General features: G+C 50.3%; 1 protein-coding gene across 5 annotated transcripts in view; it reads right to left on the minus strand.

The window, feature by feature from the left end:
* LOC140204732 (autism susceptibility gene 2 protein homolog) overlaps positions 1-20,592 on the minus strand; it is a 50,256-nt gene that overhangs the window by 14,726 nt on the left and 14,938 nt on the right. For 4 of the 5 annotated variants that reach the window (XM_072271469.1, XM_072271470.1, XM_072271467.1 and 1 more), the window contains exons 2-10: positions 10,492-10,677; positions 9,780-9,872; positions 8,680-8,715; positions 7,861-7,890; positions 4,344-4,436; positions 3,930-3,981; positions 3,325-3,685; positions 2,188-2,447; positions 645-850 (exon numbers count right to left, since the gene is read on the minus strand). In XM_072271469.1, the coding sequence (XP_072127570.1) occupies positions 645-850; positions 2,188-2,447; positions 3,325-3,685; positions 3,930-3,981; positions 4,344-4,436; positions 7,861-7,890; positions 8,680-8,715; positions 9,780-9,872; positions 10,492-10,677 (1,317 nt within the window). The remainder of the gene's footprint in view (positions 1-644; positions 851-2,187; positions 2,448-3,324; positions 3,686-3,929; positions 3,982-4,343; positions 4,437-7,860; positions 7,891-8,679; positions 8,716-9,779; positions 9,873-10,491; positions 10,678-20,592) is intronic. The other variant, XM_072271471.1, reaches the window with a different exon arrangement.

The raw sequence follows: 20,592 nt of genomic DNA on the forward strand, positions 1-20,592 counted from the left end.
CAGAACTGGACATTTTCTGTCGTTGTGTCTCTGCAAAGCCTGGAGACTGCTGTGCGTGAAAATCGCAGGCTCCCAGCAGTTTCCGAGACACTCAAACCACTCAGTCTGGCCCCAACACTCCACACTCGAGAGTCACTGACATCATATTTCTTCCCCCATTCTGATATTTGGTGTGAACAAGAAGCTCTTGACCATGCCTGCATGCTTTTATGCACTGAATTGCTGCCATATAATTGGCTGATTAAAAATGTGCATGAAGGAGCAGATGGACCTCAAAGTGGCCAAGAGCTTAAATAGAGGCTCGGACAGTTTTTCCTGAAGCGAAGGAGGCTGAGAAGGTGACTTGATGAAGGTTTACTAAAATCATGAGGGTGCAGGTGAAGTCCCCCCCCACCCCACCCCCAGGATAGGAGAATGTAAAACAAGACGACGCAGGTTTCTAAGATTACCAGATTGGTAGACAGCTGGAACCTTTTGCTCAGTGGTAGGATTACCAGCTTAAGTTAAGCAGAAGGAGGTTTTGAAGGGCACCTGTGGGGTGAGTTCCAGAGATGAAAGAAGTGGGAGGAAGTGGCCTGGGTTGGACCAGACATTTCTGTACCCATCATCTCCCCTCTTTCCCAACAACCCCACCCTGTACTCACCATGGGTGCAGTGGGGGCAGGGACCAGACCTGCCTGGGCCATGGGAGGATATGGAGCGAAGTGCTGGTGGGTGTGCTGGTGGGTGTGCTGGTGGCTGTGCTGGTGCTGGTGGAACTGGAAAGAGGGCGGGCCGAGGGAGGGCCCCCGCTCCGGACCCTGTGAGCTCAGGTAACGCGAGTTCAACTCCTGGCGAATCAGCTCTTGCTCTGGAGGGAGGGAGAGACAGAGAGACTGATGGTGATGGGAAGGTGGGAGGGGTAAGAGAGAGAGAGATGATAGAGATAGATAGAGGGAAGGAGATACAGTGACAGGAAGATGGGACGGTGGGGGGGATGAAGGGGGAGAGAGACATGGTGACAGAAAGGAGGGAGAGAAAAAGAGATAGTGATGGGAGGGAGGGAGTGAGAGAGAAAGAGAGAGAGAGAGAGGCAGAGAGAGAGAGAGAGAAAGTGTGTGATGGGAAGGTGGAACTGTGGGACTGATGAAGGGCTGCAGGAAGGCCAGTGAGGGGAGAGAGAGTATTGCGAGAGGCACGGTGAGGGGAGAGGGAGTATTGCGAGAGGCACGGTGAGGAGAGAGAGGGAGTATTGCGAGAGGCACAGTGAGGAGAGAGAGGGAGTATTGCGAGAGGCACGGTGAGGGGAGAGGGAGTATTGCGAGAGGCACGGTGAGGGGAGAGGGAGTATTGCGAGAGGCACGGTGAGGAGAGAGAGGGAGTATTGCGAGAGGCAAGGTGAGGAGACAGAGGGAGTATTGCGAGAGGCACTGTGAGGAGAGAGAGGGAGTATTGCAAGAGGCACGGTGAGGAGAGGGAGTATTGCAAGAGGCAAGGTGAGGAGAGGGAGTATTGCAAGAGGCACGGTGAGGAGAGGGAATATTGCAAGAGGCACGGTGAGGAGAGGGAATATTGCGAGAGGCACGGTGAGGAGAGAGGGAATATTGCAAGAGGCACGGTGAGGAAAGAGAGGGAATATTGCGAGAGGCACGGTGAGGAGAGAGGGAATATTGCGAGAGGCACGGTGAGGAGAGAGAGGGAGTATTGCGAGAGGCACGGTGAGGAGAGAGAGGGAGTATTGCGAGAGGCACGGTGAGGAGAGAGGGAGTATTGCGAGAGGCACGGTGAGGAGAGAGAGGGAGTATTGCGAGAGGCACGGTGAGGAGAGAGGGAATATTGCGAGAGGCACGGTGAGGAGAGAGAGGGAGTATTGCGAGAGGCACGGTGAGGAGAGAGAGGGAGTATTGCGAGAGGCACGGTGAGGAGAGAGGGAGTATTGCGAGAGGCACGGTGAGGAGAGAGAGGGAGTATTGCGAGAGGCACGGTGAGGAGAGAGGGAATATTGCGAGAGGCACGGTGAGGAGAGAGAGGGAGTATTGCGAGAGGCACGGTGAGGAGAGAGAGGGAGTATTGCGAGAGGCACGGTGAGGAGAGAGGGAGTATTGCGAGAGGCACGGTGAGGAGAGAGGGAAGGAGCGCTGCTGGATGCGTGGTGAGGAAAAAGGGGAGTGAAAGAGTATCTGCTCCCGAAACAAGGGTAAAACTCACCTGAAAACGTAGCAGCAGCAGCCGGTGAGGGGTGCCCAGCCACCTGGAGCATGGTGGAGGTGAGGGGAGGAGGTGGTGGAAGGCCAGGAGAAGGGGCAAACACCCCAGGGTGGTGGGGATGTGCGGGCGTCCGTAGGCCAGGGGCAAAGCCGTGGGTGCTGAGGTGGTTGCTCAGTCCCAGTGGGAGCGAGGAGGGAGTCGAGGCTCGGTGTGGCAACTGGGAAGAGAGGGCTAGCGGCTTGGAGGGCGTGCTGCTCCGGCTGGAGGAATGAAAGGCAGAAAGAGGAGGGGCAGAGAGAGGGGGGTAAGTAGAGGGAGTGAGAGGGAGAGGAAAAGGAGGGCAGAAACGGGGGAGAGAGGGTGGGGGGGAGGGAGAGGGGGTGGGGGGAAAGGGGGAAGGGAGAGATTGATCAAATACACAATCAATGCGCTTTCAATCATTCTCTATTTCTCCACTCCCCTTCCCCATCCACCTTCCACTCACTTCTCTCCCCATTTCCTTCCCTCCTGCCCCTCCCTCATTCCTGTCAATCGCCACCTCCCACACCAAACCACCACCCCCCCCCCCAAGTTTCTCATCATTACTTTTCATTTTTATTCCGAGGTAAAGGCCCTTCCAGCCACATTGCCCTGATTTAACCCTGACCTAATCACGGGACAATTCACAATGTGTCTTTGGACCTACACATTCCACGAGTGCACGGACTCCTTATACAGGACGCCTGAATTGAACTCCACCCCGTCATCCTGAGCTGTAACAGTGTCATGTTAATGATTACACGACCATGATGTTACCCACCCATCTTTCCCTCACTCTCCCTTCTCCACGATCGCCCAACTCTCTCTCCCCGTTCTTCCTATCTGACCCCACCCCTCTCTTCTTCGTTTCCCTCTGCATCCTCCCATCCGTTCCCACTCTTCTCTCCTCCACATCCCTCCCCTCCCATCTTCACTCCTATTACGCCCCATCCTTCCTTACACCCTGCCCCCCTCACTGTTCCTCCACCCCCTCCTTCTCACTCTCCCTGCCACTGTGCCTCGCCTCCTTCCACCCCCGCAGTTCTGTGCAAAGGGCTGCAGATGGGCCCTCTGCTTCCGTCTCCCCTCGCTCCCCTCCCGCCCGTCCCCGTCACTCACCTCACCCCGCCGCAGTTCTGTGGGAAGGGCTGCAGCCGAGTCTGTGTCTGATGCTGAGGTGGGACAAGAGCCTGGGGGCCAGGCTGAGTGGGTGGGGGCACGGGCTGCGACTGCCCCTGCCCCTGGGAAGGCTTCGGGGGAGACAGGTCGTGTCCAGGCTGGGCCGCAGACTGTGGAGGGGTTGGGGGCTGGAGCGGGGGAGGGGGTGGGGGGTGGGGGTGGGGATGGGGATGGGGATTGGGATTGGGGGGGCCTGCTGGCAGGGCGGCCTGCTCCGATTCCTGGTTCCTCTCCTGACTGCGCTCCAGGCCCGACACCTGGGTCTCCGGTCGGGGGTCCGCACTGCCCCTCACACTAGGGGCTGGGGGAGGGGGGGAACAGGGTTAAAGGCAGCACTCTCAGAACACCCCCCCCTCCCCACCCCTCCCTCTGTACCACCCCTCCCTCCTCAGTGGCCTTCCTGTTCCCTCCCTCCTCTCTGTGCCTCCCACAGCACTCTTTCCCTCCTCACTGCCACTCCCTTATCCCTCCCTCCTCACCTTCCCTTCCCCACCACCCACCCCCTCCCCATCCCACCACACAGAAAGAAGAAACCATTCACATACCTATTTTGGAGGCCGTGCTGAATAACTTTGACAGACCTTCGTCACTGGCCCCCTGCAGGTCGGATAAGGAGGGGTAATTAATAGAAGACTGCTCAACACTGAGGTCTGGATTGGATCCCAGCCTGTAACCCACACCCAGGGATCTGTTATTCTATATATAAACCCCCGAACCCCTGGATTAGATTCCAGCCTGTATTCCACTCCCGGGGATCTGTTTTTCTAGAGATAAACCCACTGAACTCCTGCATTAGATCCCAGCCTGTAACCCATTCCCAGGGAGCTGTTATTCCATATAAAGCTCCCTGAGTTCACCGGAAGTGATGCGAGAGTGAGTGGTAACCCTTTTATGAAGATGTGTGGAAGTCTAGGAGCTGGCTGGGAGACGCAAGGAAACTGATGAGATGAAGTACTCACGAACAAAGTGCTTTTCCACCTGGTTGAGAGGCTGTGTGGTGAGGCAGAGGGGACTTCCCGCTTTGGGCATCGGACTGGATCTTCGCTGACGGACTGGGAGGGTGGGGGTAGGAAGAAGGGGAATAGGCTTTAATCAGCTGCTCAGAGTGGGGGAGCTCCACTCCCCTGAAGTGCCTTGCCCTGCGCCCTACACAGCCTGACTCTGACACTGGCATTTCCAACTCTCAGATGTTTTTCATGCCTGTGAGATAAGATGCAGGAGCAGAATTAGGGCCATTTGGCCCATCGATTCTGCTCCACCATTTCATCATGGCTCATCCATTTCCCTCTCAGCCCCGATCTCCTGCCTTCTCCTCGTATCCCTCCATACCCTGACCAATCAATAATCTATCAACCTCTGCCTTATATGGACATGAAGACACAACCCACAAGACACAAGTGAATTCCACAGATTCAACACCCTCTGGCTAAAGAAATTCCTCCTCAGAGGACTCTGGCGAACTGCCGTCGGCAGGTGCTTGGCTTTAAGGACCACTCTCTGTAAACCAAACTTGCCCCACACTTCTCCTTAAGTCCTTCCCCCTCCCACCTTAAACTTGAGGAATCCAAATCTGACCATCGGCCACTTGACATTTCCACACTGGAGAAAGAGGTTGTCTATTCGATCTGTTTCTCATAACTCTAACAGATCCCATCTCAGCCTCCGCCTCTTCAAAACTAATCCATGTCTGTCCAACCCCTCTTTACAGCCACATCTGTCCAGCCTCTCACGTGCCCTTTAACCCAGGCGGCACCCCGAAGAACCTCTTCTGCACCCTCTCCAAAGCCCTCAGACACTCCTTTGGGCGGCCAGAATGGAATGCAAATGTCCAGACGTGGCCTAACATAGAAACATAGAAAATAGGTGCAGGAGTAGGCCATTCGGCCCTTCGAGCCTGCACCGCCATTCAGTATGATCATGGCTGATCATCCGACTCAGGACCCTGTACCTGCCTTCCCTCCATACCCTCACATAACATAACAAGTTTAATAACTTCCCAGACTTCTGAAAAAGACCTGCTATACACACGCTGCCTGGTTCAGAGGGCAAGTGTGATCATGAGAGGCTGGACAAACTTGGGTTGTTTTCTCTGGAGCAGCGGAGGCTGAGGGGAGATCTGATAGAGGTTTATAAGATTATGAGAGGCAGAGATAGAGTAGACAGGGAGTATCTGTTTCCCAGGGTAGAAATGTCTAATACCAGAGGGCATGCATTGGAGGTGCAAGGGGGTAGGTTCAAGGGGGATGTGAGGGCTAAGTTTTTTACTTGCAGAGTGGTGTGTGCCTGGAATGTGCTACCTGATATGGTAGTAGAGGCAAATACATTAGAGGCTTTTAAGAGACGTTTAGAGAGGGGCTTATGAACGTGAGGAAAATGGAGGGATAGGGACATTATGTAAGTAGGAGGGATTCGTTTTTGGTTTTTTTTAAATTTATTTTTTAGCTGGTTGGCACAACACTGTGGGCCGAAGGCCCTGTTCCTGGTCTGTACTCTTCTATGTAGAAGATCTCTTTTGAACTTACACCCTCGCACCTTAAATGCATGCTCTCTGGTCTTAGGCATTTCAACCCTGGGACAAAGATACTGGATGTCTACTGTATTCGTGTCTCTCATTATCTCTGTCAGGTGTCCCCTCAGCCTTCGCTGTCCCAGAGGAAGCTGCTCAAGTCTGTCCAACCTCTCCTTCCAGCTCAGGCCTCTCATCCACACAGTAACCCAGTGAACCTCTTTTGCACCCTCTCCAAAGTGCCCACACCTTCCTGTAACCGGGTGACCAAAACTGCACACAATACTCCAAGGCTGGCCTGGCCAGTTTTATACAGCTGTGACGTGACTTCCTGACTTGTACACACATTGCCAAGACCGATAAAGGTAAGCACGTCTTACTCCTTCAACTGTCACCTTGTTTCAGGGAGCTGTACATCAACACTGTGTCTAACTGCACTTTACATTTGACTAAGTTCAATCTACACACGATTACAGAATTTCATTATGTTTTACTGCTAAACATTTCCATTCTCGCTGGACTCTCTGTTTACATCTTTCCGTGTCTCATCTGAATTAATTAAAAAAAAAGGCCCTTTGACCCACAGATTCCGTGAAGACCACCTACCTGCACCCATCCTGTTCCATCCTCCCCACTGACCCCCACCAGATCCTCCCTGTCAGCCACACACAGAGGGGCTGATTAACCCCCTCACCCCCTACGTCACTGGGATGTGGTAGGCAAACACAAACGCTGACAGAGGTCAGGATTGAATGCGGGTCTGCAGAGCAGGGAGGAAGTGATTCTAGCCGCTGTGCCACTTTGTCAGCGCCTACCGACCCCCAGACAACAGACAATCGACCAGAGCCACTCTACAACATGAAACAGTACAGCACAGCACAGGCCCTGCAGCCCACAATCTTGTGCCGACCTCTTAACCTAGATCAATCTAGCTCTTCCCCCCATTCTTCTTCCAAACAAGTGCCTATCTCAGACACTGTTAAATGCCTTTAAATGTATTTGCCTCTACCACCACACCTGGCAGCAGCTTCCATGCGCTCACTACTCTGTATAAAATATCTACCTCTGACATTCCCCTATACTTTCCATCAATCGCAATAAAATTATGTCCTCTTGTATTAATAATTACCACCCTGGGAAAAAAGAACTGGCTATCCACTCTATCAATGCCTCTTAACATCTTGTACGCATCTTATCAAGTGATCGTTCATCCTCCTTCGCTCAAAGTGAAAAACCCTAGCTCGTACAACTTGCCCACAAAGAGATGCTCTCTAATCCAGGCAGCATCCTGGTAAATCTCCTTTGCACCCTCTCTAAAGCTTCCAAATTCTTCCTATAATGAGGCAATGAGAACTGAACGCAATACTCCAAGTGTGTTCTAACTAGGGTTTTATAGAGCTGCAACTCAATCCCCTAACTAATAAAAGACAATACACCATCCTATCAATTTGCACGGAAACTGTGAGAGATCAATGGATGTGGCCCCCAAGATCCTTCAGTTCCTCCACAAACCTAAGAATCCTGCCATTGATCCTGTATTTGTCTTCAAATTCATCCCTCCAAAGTGAATCACTGCACACTTTTCAGTTTGAACTCCATCTGCCACTTGTCTGCCCTGCTCTGTAACCTGTCGATGTTCCATTGTAACCTACAACAACATCCCACAGTATCCACACCATCACCAACCATTGTGTCATCTGCAGCTTTACTTACCCACACTTCCATTTCCTCATCTAAGCCATTTATAAAGATCACAAAGAGCCAGAGACCCAGAACTGATTCCTGTGGAACGAAGTTCCACAAAGAGTATGCTCTACCACCCCCTGCCTTCCGCGGGCAAGCTGCCCAGTTTCCCTAGATCCCCTAACACTTGACTTTCTGGGGAAAGGGAGTGGAGGAAGAGGGATGGGAAGAGGTCAGAAGAGTGAGGTTTAGAGGAAGAGTGGGGGGGGGCAACTGAAACTGCTCACCTTATCATCTGGGTCACTGTCGATGTCACACTGAAAGGCAAGACAGGAGAGACAGTGAGGGGGACAGGGAAGCAGCTCAACAGCAGCTCAGTATGAGGGAGGGGAGTGTACACACAGTAGAGTGCGCAGATGTGTGTGTGTGTGTGTGTGCACGCGCGCATGGAGAGAGAGAGAGGGTGAGAAGGTGAGACAGCGAGAGAGGGAGGGTATATATTTTATATACACACACGTATAGAGTGGGGGAGGGAAGGAGAGAGAGATTTACAAACTGTTTTCAGGGGGAGGGAGTGCTGTGGGAGGGGCTGCAGGGAGGGGGGAATGCAACACCGGTGGGCTGTGGGAGGGGGGATGCTGGGGGAGGGGGTGAGGTGGGAACGTTGTGGGAGGGGGTGAGGAGGGAATGCTGTGGGGGGGTAAGGAGGGAACGCTGTGGGGTGGGTAAGGAGGGAACGCTGTGGGGGGTGCAGGAGTGAGGAGGAAGCGCTGTGGGGGGGTGAGGAGGGAGCGCTGTGGGAGGGGGTGAGGAGGGAACGCTGTGGGAGGGGGTGAGGAGGGATCGCTGGGGGGGTGAGGAGGGAACACTGTGGGAGGGGGTGAGGAGGGAACGCTGTGGGAGGGGTGAGGAGGGAACGCTGTGGGAGGGGTGAGGAGGGAACGCTGTGGGAGGGGTGAGGAGGGATCGCTGTGGAGGGTGAGGAGGTAGCGCTGTGGGAGGGGGTGAGGAGGGAGTGCTGTGGGAGAGGGGGATGTGGGAAGAACAGTCTCCTTGTTTGACATTGAAGCAGTTTTACATCTCACAGCTGAACAGACGGTACTTACAAAGTATCCTGTTCCCAAACTTGAGTGCACAGATTCCTAAAGAAAGGGGAATAAGAAAATTAAACAGAGTCGGGTGACAGAAATGGGATCTCACTGCACTCTAATCAAGCCTGCCACTAACAGAATCGGGAACCAGTGACAATAGACAGACAGAGGGAGTTTTGATGAGGAGTACCATGTTCAATTCTGGTCGACACAGTACAGTAAGGGTGTGAGAGGGTTCGGGTAGATTGATGGGGCTGGAGAGGGTGCAGATTCAGGGAATGTTGCCAGGACTGTGGGGGGGGGGGGCTTGAATTATAAGGAGAAACTGGGCAGGCTGGGACTGTTTTCACTGAAACAAAGGAGGCCGTGTGGTGACCTGATAGAGATTTATAACATCATCGGGGCGGGGGGGGGGGGGGGCGGCTCAAATAAGATGGATGGTCAAAGTCCTTTTCTCCCACAGGGTCAGAGAGTCAGAGAGTTTAAAACCAGAAGGTACCACAGTCTAAGATAAGAGGGAGACAGTTTAAACAGATATCTGAAGGACAACTTTTTCACACAGAGGGTGATCCGTACACGTAACGAGCTGCAGGAGGACATGGCTGAGGTGAGGCAGGTACATTAATAACATTTAAACACTTGGACAGGTCTGTGGCTCAAACAGAATTAGAGCAGGGGCTCCCAAACCTGGATGAGGGTAGGGGTTCATGGCATGAAAAAGGTTGGGAACTGCTGATTTAGAGGGAAATGTATCACATGTGAGCAAACGGGTCTAGGCCAGGTGGGAATTGTGTTCGCAGAAAGATGGGCTGAAGGGCCTGTTGCACTCGATATCGCTCCATGAAGGCGGTGGCTCTGTGAGGAGGTTGGTCCAAGATCAGATGAGGTAGGGAGGGGCTGAGGGAACACAGAATTAACGGACAGTGAGGAGGAGGCAGGAGAAGTGGGGAGGAGAGGGGGAAGGTGAACTGGGAGTGAACGGGGGAGAGATGGTGTGAGGAAATGGGGTGGGTAGTGGGAGGGTGGAGGAAGGGACAGGGAAGAGCAGTGGTAGTATGGGGGGCAGGATAAGGTTGAGTGGTGGGGGTGGGGGGTCAGTGCCCGGCAATACTCACATCACTACCCGGCCCCCGTGAGCTACTGCGATACGAGCTCCCGTTCTCGCCCCCAGTGCTCTCATTGCCTCGACTCTGCGCCTTTGTCTTCACCTTCGGGGGAGAGAGGGAGGGGAACAGTAAGACAGGAACTGCAGGTGACAGCTCTAAGCTGCACTCCCGTCCCACATCCACGCACCCCGCAAAGACAGAGAGAACTGACCCACTGCAAGTAAGCTAGAGCTGTGGGAGGGAGCAGGGCAGTGGGGTTAGTTCAAGGACTGACACAGGGCTGTAGGGGTAGAGTGTCACTGGGGTTAGTTTGGGGACTGGCACAGGGCTCTGGGGAGAGAGGGGGCCATGGGATATTGGGCTGTGGGGAATCTCAGTGCAGTGGGAATAAGTTGGGACCAATCGAGAGACATGGCCAGAGAGCGGGGCAATGGGAAGAGTCAGTGGCTCCAATCGGTCTCTGGTTCCAGTGTTCACTGTTACCCTGCAGAACTACAAGTGGCCACAAGATGGAGCCAAATGCTTGGTCTGAAAATCTTTCGCTTTTCTCTTCCACATCACCTGTCAATTTACTTTCTAAAAAAACGATCGTTCAATTAGATCCCAGCCTGAAACACACTCCCAGGGATTGATATAAACACCGATACCCTGGATTCGGTTCCAGGGATGTGTTATTCCTGGTAGAAAGCTGCCGACTGCTCTTGGCTCTGTGACCTGGTACCTTTTTGGCGGGCGGTGCCCTCCTGCCATCTTGCTCCCCGTTTTGCCTCGTTTGCTCAGGGTCTGGGCACTCATTCCTCCGTGGACCCTCGCCTGGAGAGCTGCTCCCCTGCTCCTCGGGTCTTCGCTTTTCCGGCCTCTTCTGCTGTGCTTCCGTCCTCTCGGGTGGCTTTAACACAGCCTCTCTCTGTGTCAGAGGGGGAGAGGGATTAGTCAATGCACACAGCATCCATTGTATTACCTGCCCCCATCCACAGGTCGGGGTGTCACTGGACACTCTCCACCTCTTGCGTGGGGTTAGTCCGTACACACAACATCCGCCACATTGCCCTGGTCTGTATCTATAAGGTCAAGAACGTGATAGGGCACTCCCCACTTTCCTGGATGTAGGTCAGAGGTCCCCAACCTTTTTTGCACTGCGGACTGGTTTATTATTGACAATATTCTTGTGGACCGGCCGACCCGGTGGGGGGGGGGGGGGGGGTAGGGTTGCCAACAGACAAGAGTAACAGTCACGTACATTGTGTTTACCCTGAGAAAGACTACAATGACCATGAAGCCTTGCACGGGCACCAGTGCGCATGCGTGTACCTGCCGATTTTTCTCTACAAATCCTTTTCAGCGTTTCTGTTCGGGGTGGGGGGTTAATCACGACCGGAATATAGGTGATAAGTGGCTAATACACTCAATTTCGTTTCTTAAAGGGTTTATCTAATGAATTTAATATTAAATACACAGTGCACATTTTCCTGGCATGAATATAGTGATAAGATAATTATCAGGGGAGGACGGGGGAGCTTGAAGTGTTGAACAAACTTCCAGTAGGAGTGGTAGAGGCAGGTTCGATATTATCATTTAAAGAAAAATTGGATAGGTATATGGACAGGAAAGGAATGGAGGGTTATGGGCTGAGTGCAGGTCGGTGGGACTAGGTGAGAGTAGCGTTCAGCACGGACAGAAGGGCAGAGATCGCCTATTTCTGTGCTGTAATTGTTATGTGGTTATATAAGTCACTTGTAAGTCAATAGCATCATAACATTTTAAGTAACGTTTGGATATTAAACACACAGCACTTATTTTCCCTGTATGAACATATAAAATCATTGTAACACACCAATATCGCTGAATCAGTGGGAGCCCTGGGCTGAATACTTGTTCCCTGCAACAAGACAGTCCCATCGAGGGGTGATGGGAGACACCGATACTCGCTGGTTCCTTATGTCCAGTCTATTCCGCAACTTAGTTTTCGTTGCATTCATTGCAGAGATATGTTGGAAATGGAAGCAACATTTTTAGTGCTTTCGTGCTTTAGTGCAGGATATTTAGCCTTGACTTTGATCCGGAATGCCGGCAGAGATGTTATGTCAAACATACTTTTCAGCCCGCCATCATTTGCAAGCTCGAGGAGTTGATCTCCTTCCCGCGCTGACACAGATGATGCCTGCGTAATGACCTCGCGTGTGTTCAAGCTCAACAGTGGGTGTGACAGGGAATGAGGAAAGGTGCAGCTGACTCATATCGCCAAATCATACTGTTTCCTTGTGGCCCAGTGGTTGGGAACAGCTGATGTAGGTGGACGCAGCAACTCACTGAGACACCTTGCTCAGCACCTTCCAACCCACCACCACTCCCTCCCAAAAGGACAAGGACGATGAAAGGACTGGGAACAACTCCCACCCTGGAATCTGCCCTCCAAGCCTCATACCATCCTGAATTAGAAAGACATCGCTCTCATTCCTGGAACTCCTTCCCTCGCAGCAGTGTGAATCACCCACAGCAAGCCCAGCAGAGACTCAATAAGGTAATTCACTCACTACTTTCTCGGGGACAAAGAGTGCGGGGGCCATTAAATGCCAGCTCAACCTGTGAAGCCCATTTTCAATGAATGAATATTGTAAAGAGTTAAACCTTCGTAAGAGTGATGAAGAAACATAACAAGTTGGGATCACCAGCAGAAAAGGTACGGAAGAATTGATTGAACAAGGGGAATATCTCAGGTAAGGTGAGAACAGATAAGGGGAATATAGCTTCAAAAGAAGACTGTCAGAAACGGCCCCTAGTTGTCCACGCTGGCCTTAATAGAACACAAAACATACAACAGTACCTGTACTGGGCTGTTCTTCACTCAATAATGCTACGCTGACACTTTAACCTATTCCAAGAGCAATCGAACACTTCCCTTCTACACAGCCCTCCATTCTTTTCATCCATGTGCCAATCTAAGAGTCTCTTAGATCTCCCTAATGTATCCGCCTCTACCACCACCCAGGCAGTGCATTCCATGCACCTACCACTCTGTGTTTAAAAAACCCTACCTCTAACATCTCCCCCCTACACTTTCCTCCAATCACCTTAAAATTGTGCCCCTTCATATCAATCATTTCTGGTTTGGGAAAAACTCTCAGGCTATCCAATCGATCTATGCCTCATCATTTTGTGCACCTCTATCAAGTCACCTCTCATCCTCCCTTGCTCCAAAGAGAAAAGCCCTACGCTTGCTCAACCTAGCCTGATAAGACACGCTCTCTAGCCCAGGCAGCCTCCTGGTAAATCTCTGCGTCCTCTCTAAAGCTTCCATATCCTTCCTATAATGAGGTGACCAGTGCTGAACACAATATTCCAAGCGACAGTCCCATCCGCCATATATGGCCCATAGCTCCAAAATGCTTAATCCTTTCCTGTCCACACACCCATCCAAGTTTAGTTTTAACGCTGTAATTGTGCACGCCTCTACCACTTCCTCCGGCTGTTCGTTCCACATACTCAACACCCTGTGAGTGAAAACATTGCCCCTCAGGTCCTATTTAAATCTCATCTCTCACCCCATGCTCTTTCGCTTTGCATTCCTCACCCTGCAGAAGAAAGACCACAGAGACAATTTACAAGGATGTTGCCAGGACTTGAGGACCTGAGATATAGGAAAAAGTTGTAGGGCTTTATCTGGAGTGCAGGAGAATGAGGGGAGATCTTGTCGAGGTGTACAAAATGACGAGGCATATAGATAGGGTGAATGCATGCAGGTCTCCTCCCCTCAGGTTGGGTGTGGCAAAAACCAGATGTCATAGGTGAAGGGTGAAAGGTGAAATATTTAAGGGAAATCTGTGAGGGAACTTCTTCACTCAGAGGGTGGTGCTAATTTGGATTAAGCCGATGGCCAAAGTGGTATACAGGGGTTCAGTGGTAACATTCAAGATAAATTTGGATAGCTACATAGATGGGAAGGGTTTCAAGGGCCACACTCTAGGCAGGTACACGGGGCTTCGATAAGACCGGGCTGGCATGGACAAGATGGTCCAAAGGGCCTGCTTCTCTGTTGTACAACATTCTGCTAATCTTTTCCTCACTCAATGAAATAATCTGTACGAACGGCACGCAAAACAAAGTCTTTACTCCACCTCAGTACCTTCTTCACCACCAGGTCTGCCTGCGTCTTTTTTTTAGGGAACCTTGTAGTGTACCTGCACCCTGAGGTCCCTCTGCTCTGCAGTGAATGGTCCTGCCTTTCAACAGAGGAACCTCAGGCGCAGGTACACTACACAGTTCCCTAAATGGCCCTGCCATTCACTGTGCAAGCCCTGCCTTAGTTAGACTTGGCAAAATACAACACCTCACACCTATCTCAATTAAATTAAACCTGCCAGTGCTTGGCCCTTGTCCCCAGTCAGTCTGGATTTGGCTGTGCAAGTGAATGTTGGCTTTACCGAAGACGAGAAAGGGAGGAAGAACAGTGCGAAACAGAAAGATGGGTATCGTTCGGAGATCCTCCGAGCTAATCAGAGCCCCTAGACTTCAGAAAAGGCCCTTTAGCCCAATTAGTCCAAGCCGGCCTGGTCATCTGCTTACTTGCATCTACCTGCACCCAGACCAGAGCGCTGCATTCCATGTTCTTATCCAAACTTCTCTTAAATTTTACAATGAACCCACATCTCCAAAGGCAGCTCGTTCCAGGTTCGATCACCCGGAGTTAAGAAGTTCCCCCTCACAATGCTCCGTTTCACCTTTCACCCTTCACCCTTAATATATGACCTCCAGTGCAACGGTCAAGGTGGTGGTCTCTGAAAGCGTCCTGAACGTGTAGAGCACGACAAGACACAGAAGACGTCCTGGTCATCCACTGCGCCTAGTCCCATCTCCAGCCGTCTAGACTCTTGTCGTGCCACTGGATCCAGATGGGAATTGGGAAGAGAGAGTGAGGCTGACGCTGCACAACTCTCCCTCACTTAAATCCAAATCACGCGCTAGTCTCGACACCATCTGGCCGGCTGGTGGTGCAGTGACATCAGAGCCGGACTCCTTAGCAAAGGGTCCTGAGTTCGAATCCAGTCGGGCTACTCCCGGGCACACTTTCCATCTCTGCCACGTTGAGTGTCAAGCTGGCAACTCGACCTCGTAAAAAGGACTAATGGTGTCGAGGTCTTCACTAATGACGATGGACAAACCTTTAGTACAGCTCCGACATCGTATACAGGTTTGCTGATGACACCACTGTTGTGGGCTGTACCAAAGCTGGTGATGAATCAGTATACAGGAGGAGGATTGAAAATTTGGCTGAGTGATGTCATAACAACAAGCTCTCAACGTCAGCAAGACCGATTATAGACTTCAGGAGAGGGAAACCAGAGGTCCTTGAGCCAGTACTCATCGGAGGATCAGTAACATTAAATTCCAAGGTATCGCCATCTCAGAGGGCCTGTCCTGGACATATCATATAAATGTAATTGCAAACACTCCCGAGGAGTCTGTGGAGATTTGGCACGTCATCAAAACCCTTGACAAACTTCTATAGATGTCTGGTGAAAAGTGAATTGACTGGCTGCATCACGGCCTGGTATGAAAACACCAATGCCTTTGAGCAGAAAATCCTACAAAATATAGTGCATTCAGCCCAGTACATCACCGGTAAAACCCTCCCAACCACTGAGAACATCCACATAAATGTTGCCATAGAAAAGCAGCATCCATCGTCAAAGATCCTCACCACCCCAGACCATGGTCTCTTCTTGCTGCTGCCATCGGGTAGAAGGAACAGGTAGCTCAGGACATCCTTTAACATCTGCCGGACGATGCTGAGGATGTTCTACGAGTCTGTGGTGGCCAGTGTGATCATGTTTGCTGTTGTGTGCTGGGGCAGCAGGCTGAGGGTAGCAGACACCAACAGAAATCAACAAACTCATTCGTAAGGCCAGTGATGTTGTGGGGATGGAACTGGACTCTCTGACGGTGGTGTCTGAAAAGAGGATGCTGTCCAAGTTGCATGCCATCTTGGTCAATGTCTGCCATCCACTACATAATGTACTGGGTGGGCACAGGAGTACATTCAGCCAGAGACTCATTCCACCGAGATGCAACACAGAGCGTCATAGGAAGTCATTCCTGCCTGTGGCCATCAAACTTTACAACTCCTCCCTTGGAGGGTCAGACACCCTGAGCCAATAGGCTGGTCCTGGACTTATTTCCTGGTATAATTTACATATTACTATTTAACTATTTATGGTTTTATTACTATCTAATTATTTATGGTGCAACTGTAACGAAAACCAATTTCCCCCGGGATCAATAAAGTATGACTATGACTTGCACCACCAGGTTCAAGAACAATTACTAGTCCCCAGCCATCAGGCTCCTGAATAAATGAGGATAACTACATATCGTATTCCTGGTGTTCCCACAACTAATGATTCACTTCATGGACTCTTTTATCTTATTTCATGCTCTCGTTCTCTGTTGCTAATGATTTATATTTGCATTTGCAGAGTGTTATTTATTGATCCTGTTTACAGTTACTGTTCTATAGATTTGCTAAGTATGCCTGCAGAAAAAAGAACCTCAGGGTTGTATGTGGTGACATGCATGTACTCTGATAATAAATTTTACTTCAAGGTGCACACAAAACTCCAAATTTGGCCTCATCAGCATCCCAACTGCTGCACTCAGTGCCCTGATACATATGAAAGCCAATGCGCCAAAAGCTCTCTTTATCATCCTATCTACCTGTGATGCCACTTTCAAGGAATTATGGATCCTTTGTTCTACTGCACGCCTCAGAGCCCTATTGCTTGCAGTGCAAGCCTTTCCTTGGTCTATCTGCCAAAGTGTAACCAGCCTCTGAGAGTGGAGGAAATGGAACTGGTGTTCCTCTATCTGACCCTCCCCGCCCTTGCCAAACCATCGGCACTGTTCTCAAACTCCCGCTGGTCTCTCCTCACAATAGCGATCAGCCCAAACACCCCCCCCCCAAGCCATTTCATTATCCTGCATTCTTTCAGCAGAGGTCCCAGCACCTCAGGTAACAAGGAGCCAGAATAAAGCAAGGAGCAAGGAGATAAAGTGCCCAGTGGCATGATGCAATGACAGCAGCCTCTCTCTCAAGGTATAAGCAGAGACTGGACAGGCGTGGACTGTTCTCCCCGGAGTGAGGAGATTGACAGGTAATCTGTGTATAAAACCAGGAGGGGTGTACGCAAATTGGTCGTCCCCTGAGGCACAGTGAAAAACAAAAGAGCTGGTTGTTGACTTCAGGAAGGCATGGCAGTGCACATTCCGTTCACTTCAGTGGTGGAGGTCGAGAGCTTCGTTCCTACAAATGATCATCACCAACAGCCCGTCCTGGTCGGACCATGTGGACACCACAGCCTACTCCATCAGGAAGCTAAAGAAATTCGTCACGTCACTGATTCTTTTATCAATACATCCTGTGGTGCTTGGCACCACAACTACACTGTTCGTGACCGTAAGAATTGTGAATACAACTCAGCATATCATAAAAACTAGCCTCCCCTCCATGGTCTCTCGAACTGCAACATCAGAAAGGGTCAGAGGAGGGAACACACACATCAGTCCTCATAGAGGGATCAGAAGTGGAAAGAGTGAGCAAATTGAAGATCCAGGGTGTCACAATCTCTGACGATCTATCCTGGACACAACATATCGACGCAGCTACAAAGGCAGCTATATTTCATTTGGAGCTTGAGGAGATTTGGTATGTCACTAAAGACACTTGTAAATTTCTACAGATGTACGATGAAGAGCATTCTAACTGGCTGCATCACTGTCTGGTATTGGAGGGAGGGAGGGGCACTACTGCAAAAGATCAAAATAAGCTGCAGAGAGTTGTAAACGCAGTCAGCTCCATCATGCGCACTTGCCCCTGTAATATCCAGGATATTTTCAAGGAGCCATGATTTACAGTAAATATATATACTTACTGTAATTCATGTTTTTTTTTCTTTCTGTTACTATGTACTCCTGCTGTAAAGTCAACACATTTCACACCCTAATCCAGTAATACTAAACCCGAGTCTGAACCCTGACAACACTTCCTGCCGCCTCTGTAAAGACCTCACCAACCCCGGACAATCTCTCTTCTCCGCTCTCCCATCAGGCAGAAGATTCAAAAGCCTAACAGCACGTACGACAAGGACGGCTTCTACCCTGCTGCTGTAAGACGATTGAACAGTCCCTCCATACAACAACAACAATGCTTGACCTCACAATGGACCTAGTTGGTGTCCTTGAACGTTCTCGGCAGCTTCTGCACTTTATTCTGCATCCTGTTACTGTTTTACCTCAGTGCAGTGTGAAATGAGCTTATCTGTATGAACAGCATAGTATCATCGTACATGTGACAACAATAAACCCATTTCCCAGTTTTATTGTATTTATGCCATGGATGTTGGCTTCCTGCACAGGCTGAAGAGTTTTCAGAGGCCTGTCTCAATTTGTCCTTGAGCAATTTGCAGTCTGCTGAACATAACCCAACACATGTCCAATGATATCATCACTACACCATCTGCTTCTACCACTTCTTCATGGTGTCACCTCAGGGAGGGACACAGACCTGGGTTTGATTCGCATGCACTGTTGAGTGCAGAACTTGCATGTTCTCCCCTTGACCCTGTGGGTTTCCCACTGAATGTTCCAGTTTCTTCCCACGTTCCAGCAACATGCTGGGTGGGTGGATTAATGTCCACCAGTGGCGGGTGGGATTGACAGTAGTGGGAGGGGGAGAAGGGAACAGGTTCAGTGTTAATGTGTAGTTGATGCATGGCCCAAACTGCATCATCAACCACGACACTCACAGACTTGGGCTATATGACAATTCTGTGACTGTTTTTCTGTGATAATAATTACATGTGCTATACGTGACTTTTGATACTTCGCACCCTGACCCAGAGGATCGCCATTTTGTTTGGCTGCATTCATGTGTATGGTTGAATGACAATTAAACTTGAAATTGATTTCATGCCATCAGGTTGGAGGCTAAAATGGCAACTGGATTTTATTGCAGACCAGTGTAGTTCTTCAGGGAAGATCTTACACAGTAACACTGAGGCGTACAGCAAAACAAAGAGACCTAGAAATGCAGATGTGTAATTCCTTGAAAGTGGAGTCACAGGTTAATGCAGCTACTGGTCTTCATAAATCAGGGCATTAAGCACAAGAGTAGGATGTTATTTATTTAGAGGTTAAGAGTGGAACAGACCTTTTTTGCCCAGTTAATCACGCCGCCCAGCAACCCATCTATTCAACCACAGCATAACCCCAGGACAATTTACAATGACCAATTAAGCTACTAACTGGTACGTCTTTGGACTGCAGGAAAAACCAGAGCATCCCGAGGAAGCCCACGGCCATGGAGAGAAGGTACAAACTCCTCACAGACAGCACTGGAATTGAACTCTGAACTCCAAAATGCCCTGAACTGTAGTAGCTGCGTGACTGTGACACTCCAGGAACAGGAGTAGACCAGACGGCAGTGGTGGTATTCAAATCCCAGCTTCCTTCTGAACCTGAGTCTTAATGCAGCACCCTGAATGCTCAGCCACAGTACTGCACGTGTTTAAGGTGTAATGTAAGAACTGGGGTGGAGACAGCAGATGTGCAGCAAAGGAGAGGCCCTTCGGCCCAAATGGTCCGTGCTGAACACCCTCATGCTTCCACATCCTTCCTATAATGAAGCAACCAGAAGTGAACACAGAATTTCCAGTGTGGACTAACCAGCGTTTCACCACGCGGCTCTTGAACTCAATCCCCCGTCTAAGGAAGGCTAGCACACAATACGCCTTCTTATCCACCCTGTCCACTTGCGCGAGAGGACCCCAAGATCCCTCCGAGCGTCCACACTGCTAAGTATTCGGCCGCTAAACATGCACTTTTCAAACTTGACCTTCCAAAGTGTATTACTTTACACTTTTCCTGACTGAAATCCATCTTCCACATCTCTGCCCTGTTCTGAATCCTATTAATGCCCCATTGAATCCTATGACAACCTTTGACACTATCCACACCACCCTTTGAGGCATCTGTAAACTTACTAACCAACCCTTCCATTTCCTTTGTGGAAAGGTGGTCAGTCATCCCTCTAAACAAAGGCTGCCCAACCTGGGGTCTATGGATGTGGACACTTAGGTTAATGATAGGAGTCCATGGCATTAAAAAAAGTGGGAACTCCTGATCTACATTTCCAACTTGCCCAAGAGTCTTTTAAAAGCTATTAATGTACCTGCCTCAACCACTCTGACAAGTACAGACCACCCTTTCGATCCCTAAATTCCTCCCCTCTATCTTAACCCTGTGCTTCAGGTTCTTGACTCCATAACCCAGAGGAAAAAGACCGCATTCATCTATCAACGCCCATCGGTTTTATACACATCTATAAATGGGACATTATCTTGCAGTTTTATGTCATAGGCCACACTATGTACAGTTTTAGAAAACCCTGCTATAAGAAAGTCACAGTGAAACTGGAAAGAATGCAGAGAAGATTTACGAGGATGTTGCCAGGACTAGAGGGCTTGAGTTACAGAGAGAAGTCGGTGAGGCTGGGTCTATATTCCTTGGAACAAAAGAGAATGAGGGGCAACCTTATAGATATTTTAAAATTTTAGATTAGGTAGGTGGCAACAATCTCTCTCCCCGTCCCCCAACCCCAAGGTAGGAAAGCCCAAAACTGAAAGGCACAGATTTCAAGCGCAGGGGGGAACAATTTAAAAGGGACATGATAAGCAACTTTTCCGCAGAGGGTGGGGAGGATGGAATGAGCTGAGGTGGGGACAATATTTAAGAATTACTTGGATAGGTACATGAGGGACATAGCTGGGTC

This window comes from Mobula birostris, chromosome 11, assembly GCF_030028105.1.
Source record: "Mobula birostris isolate sMobBir1 chromosome 11, sMobBir1.hap1, whole genome shotgun sequence".
In the NCBI taxonomy this organism is placed as follows: Eukaryota; Metazoa; Chordata; class Chondrichthyes; order Myliobatiformes; family Myliobatidae; genus Mobula; species Mobula birostris.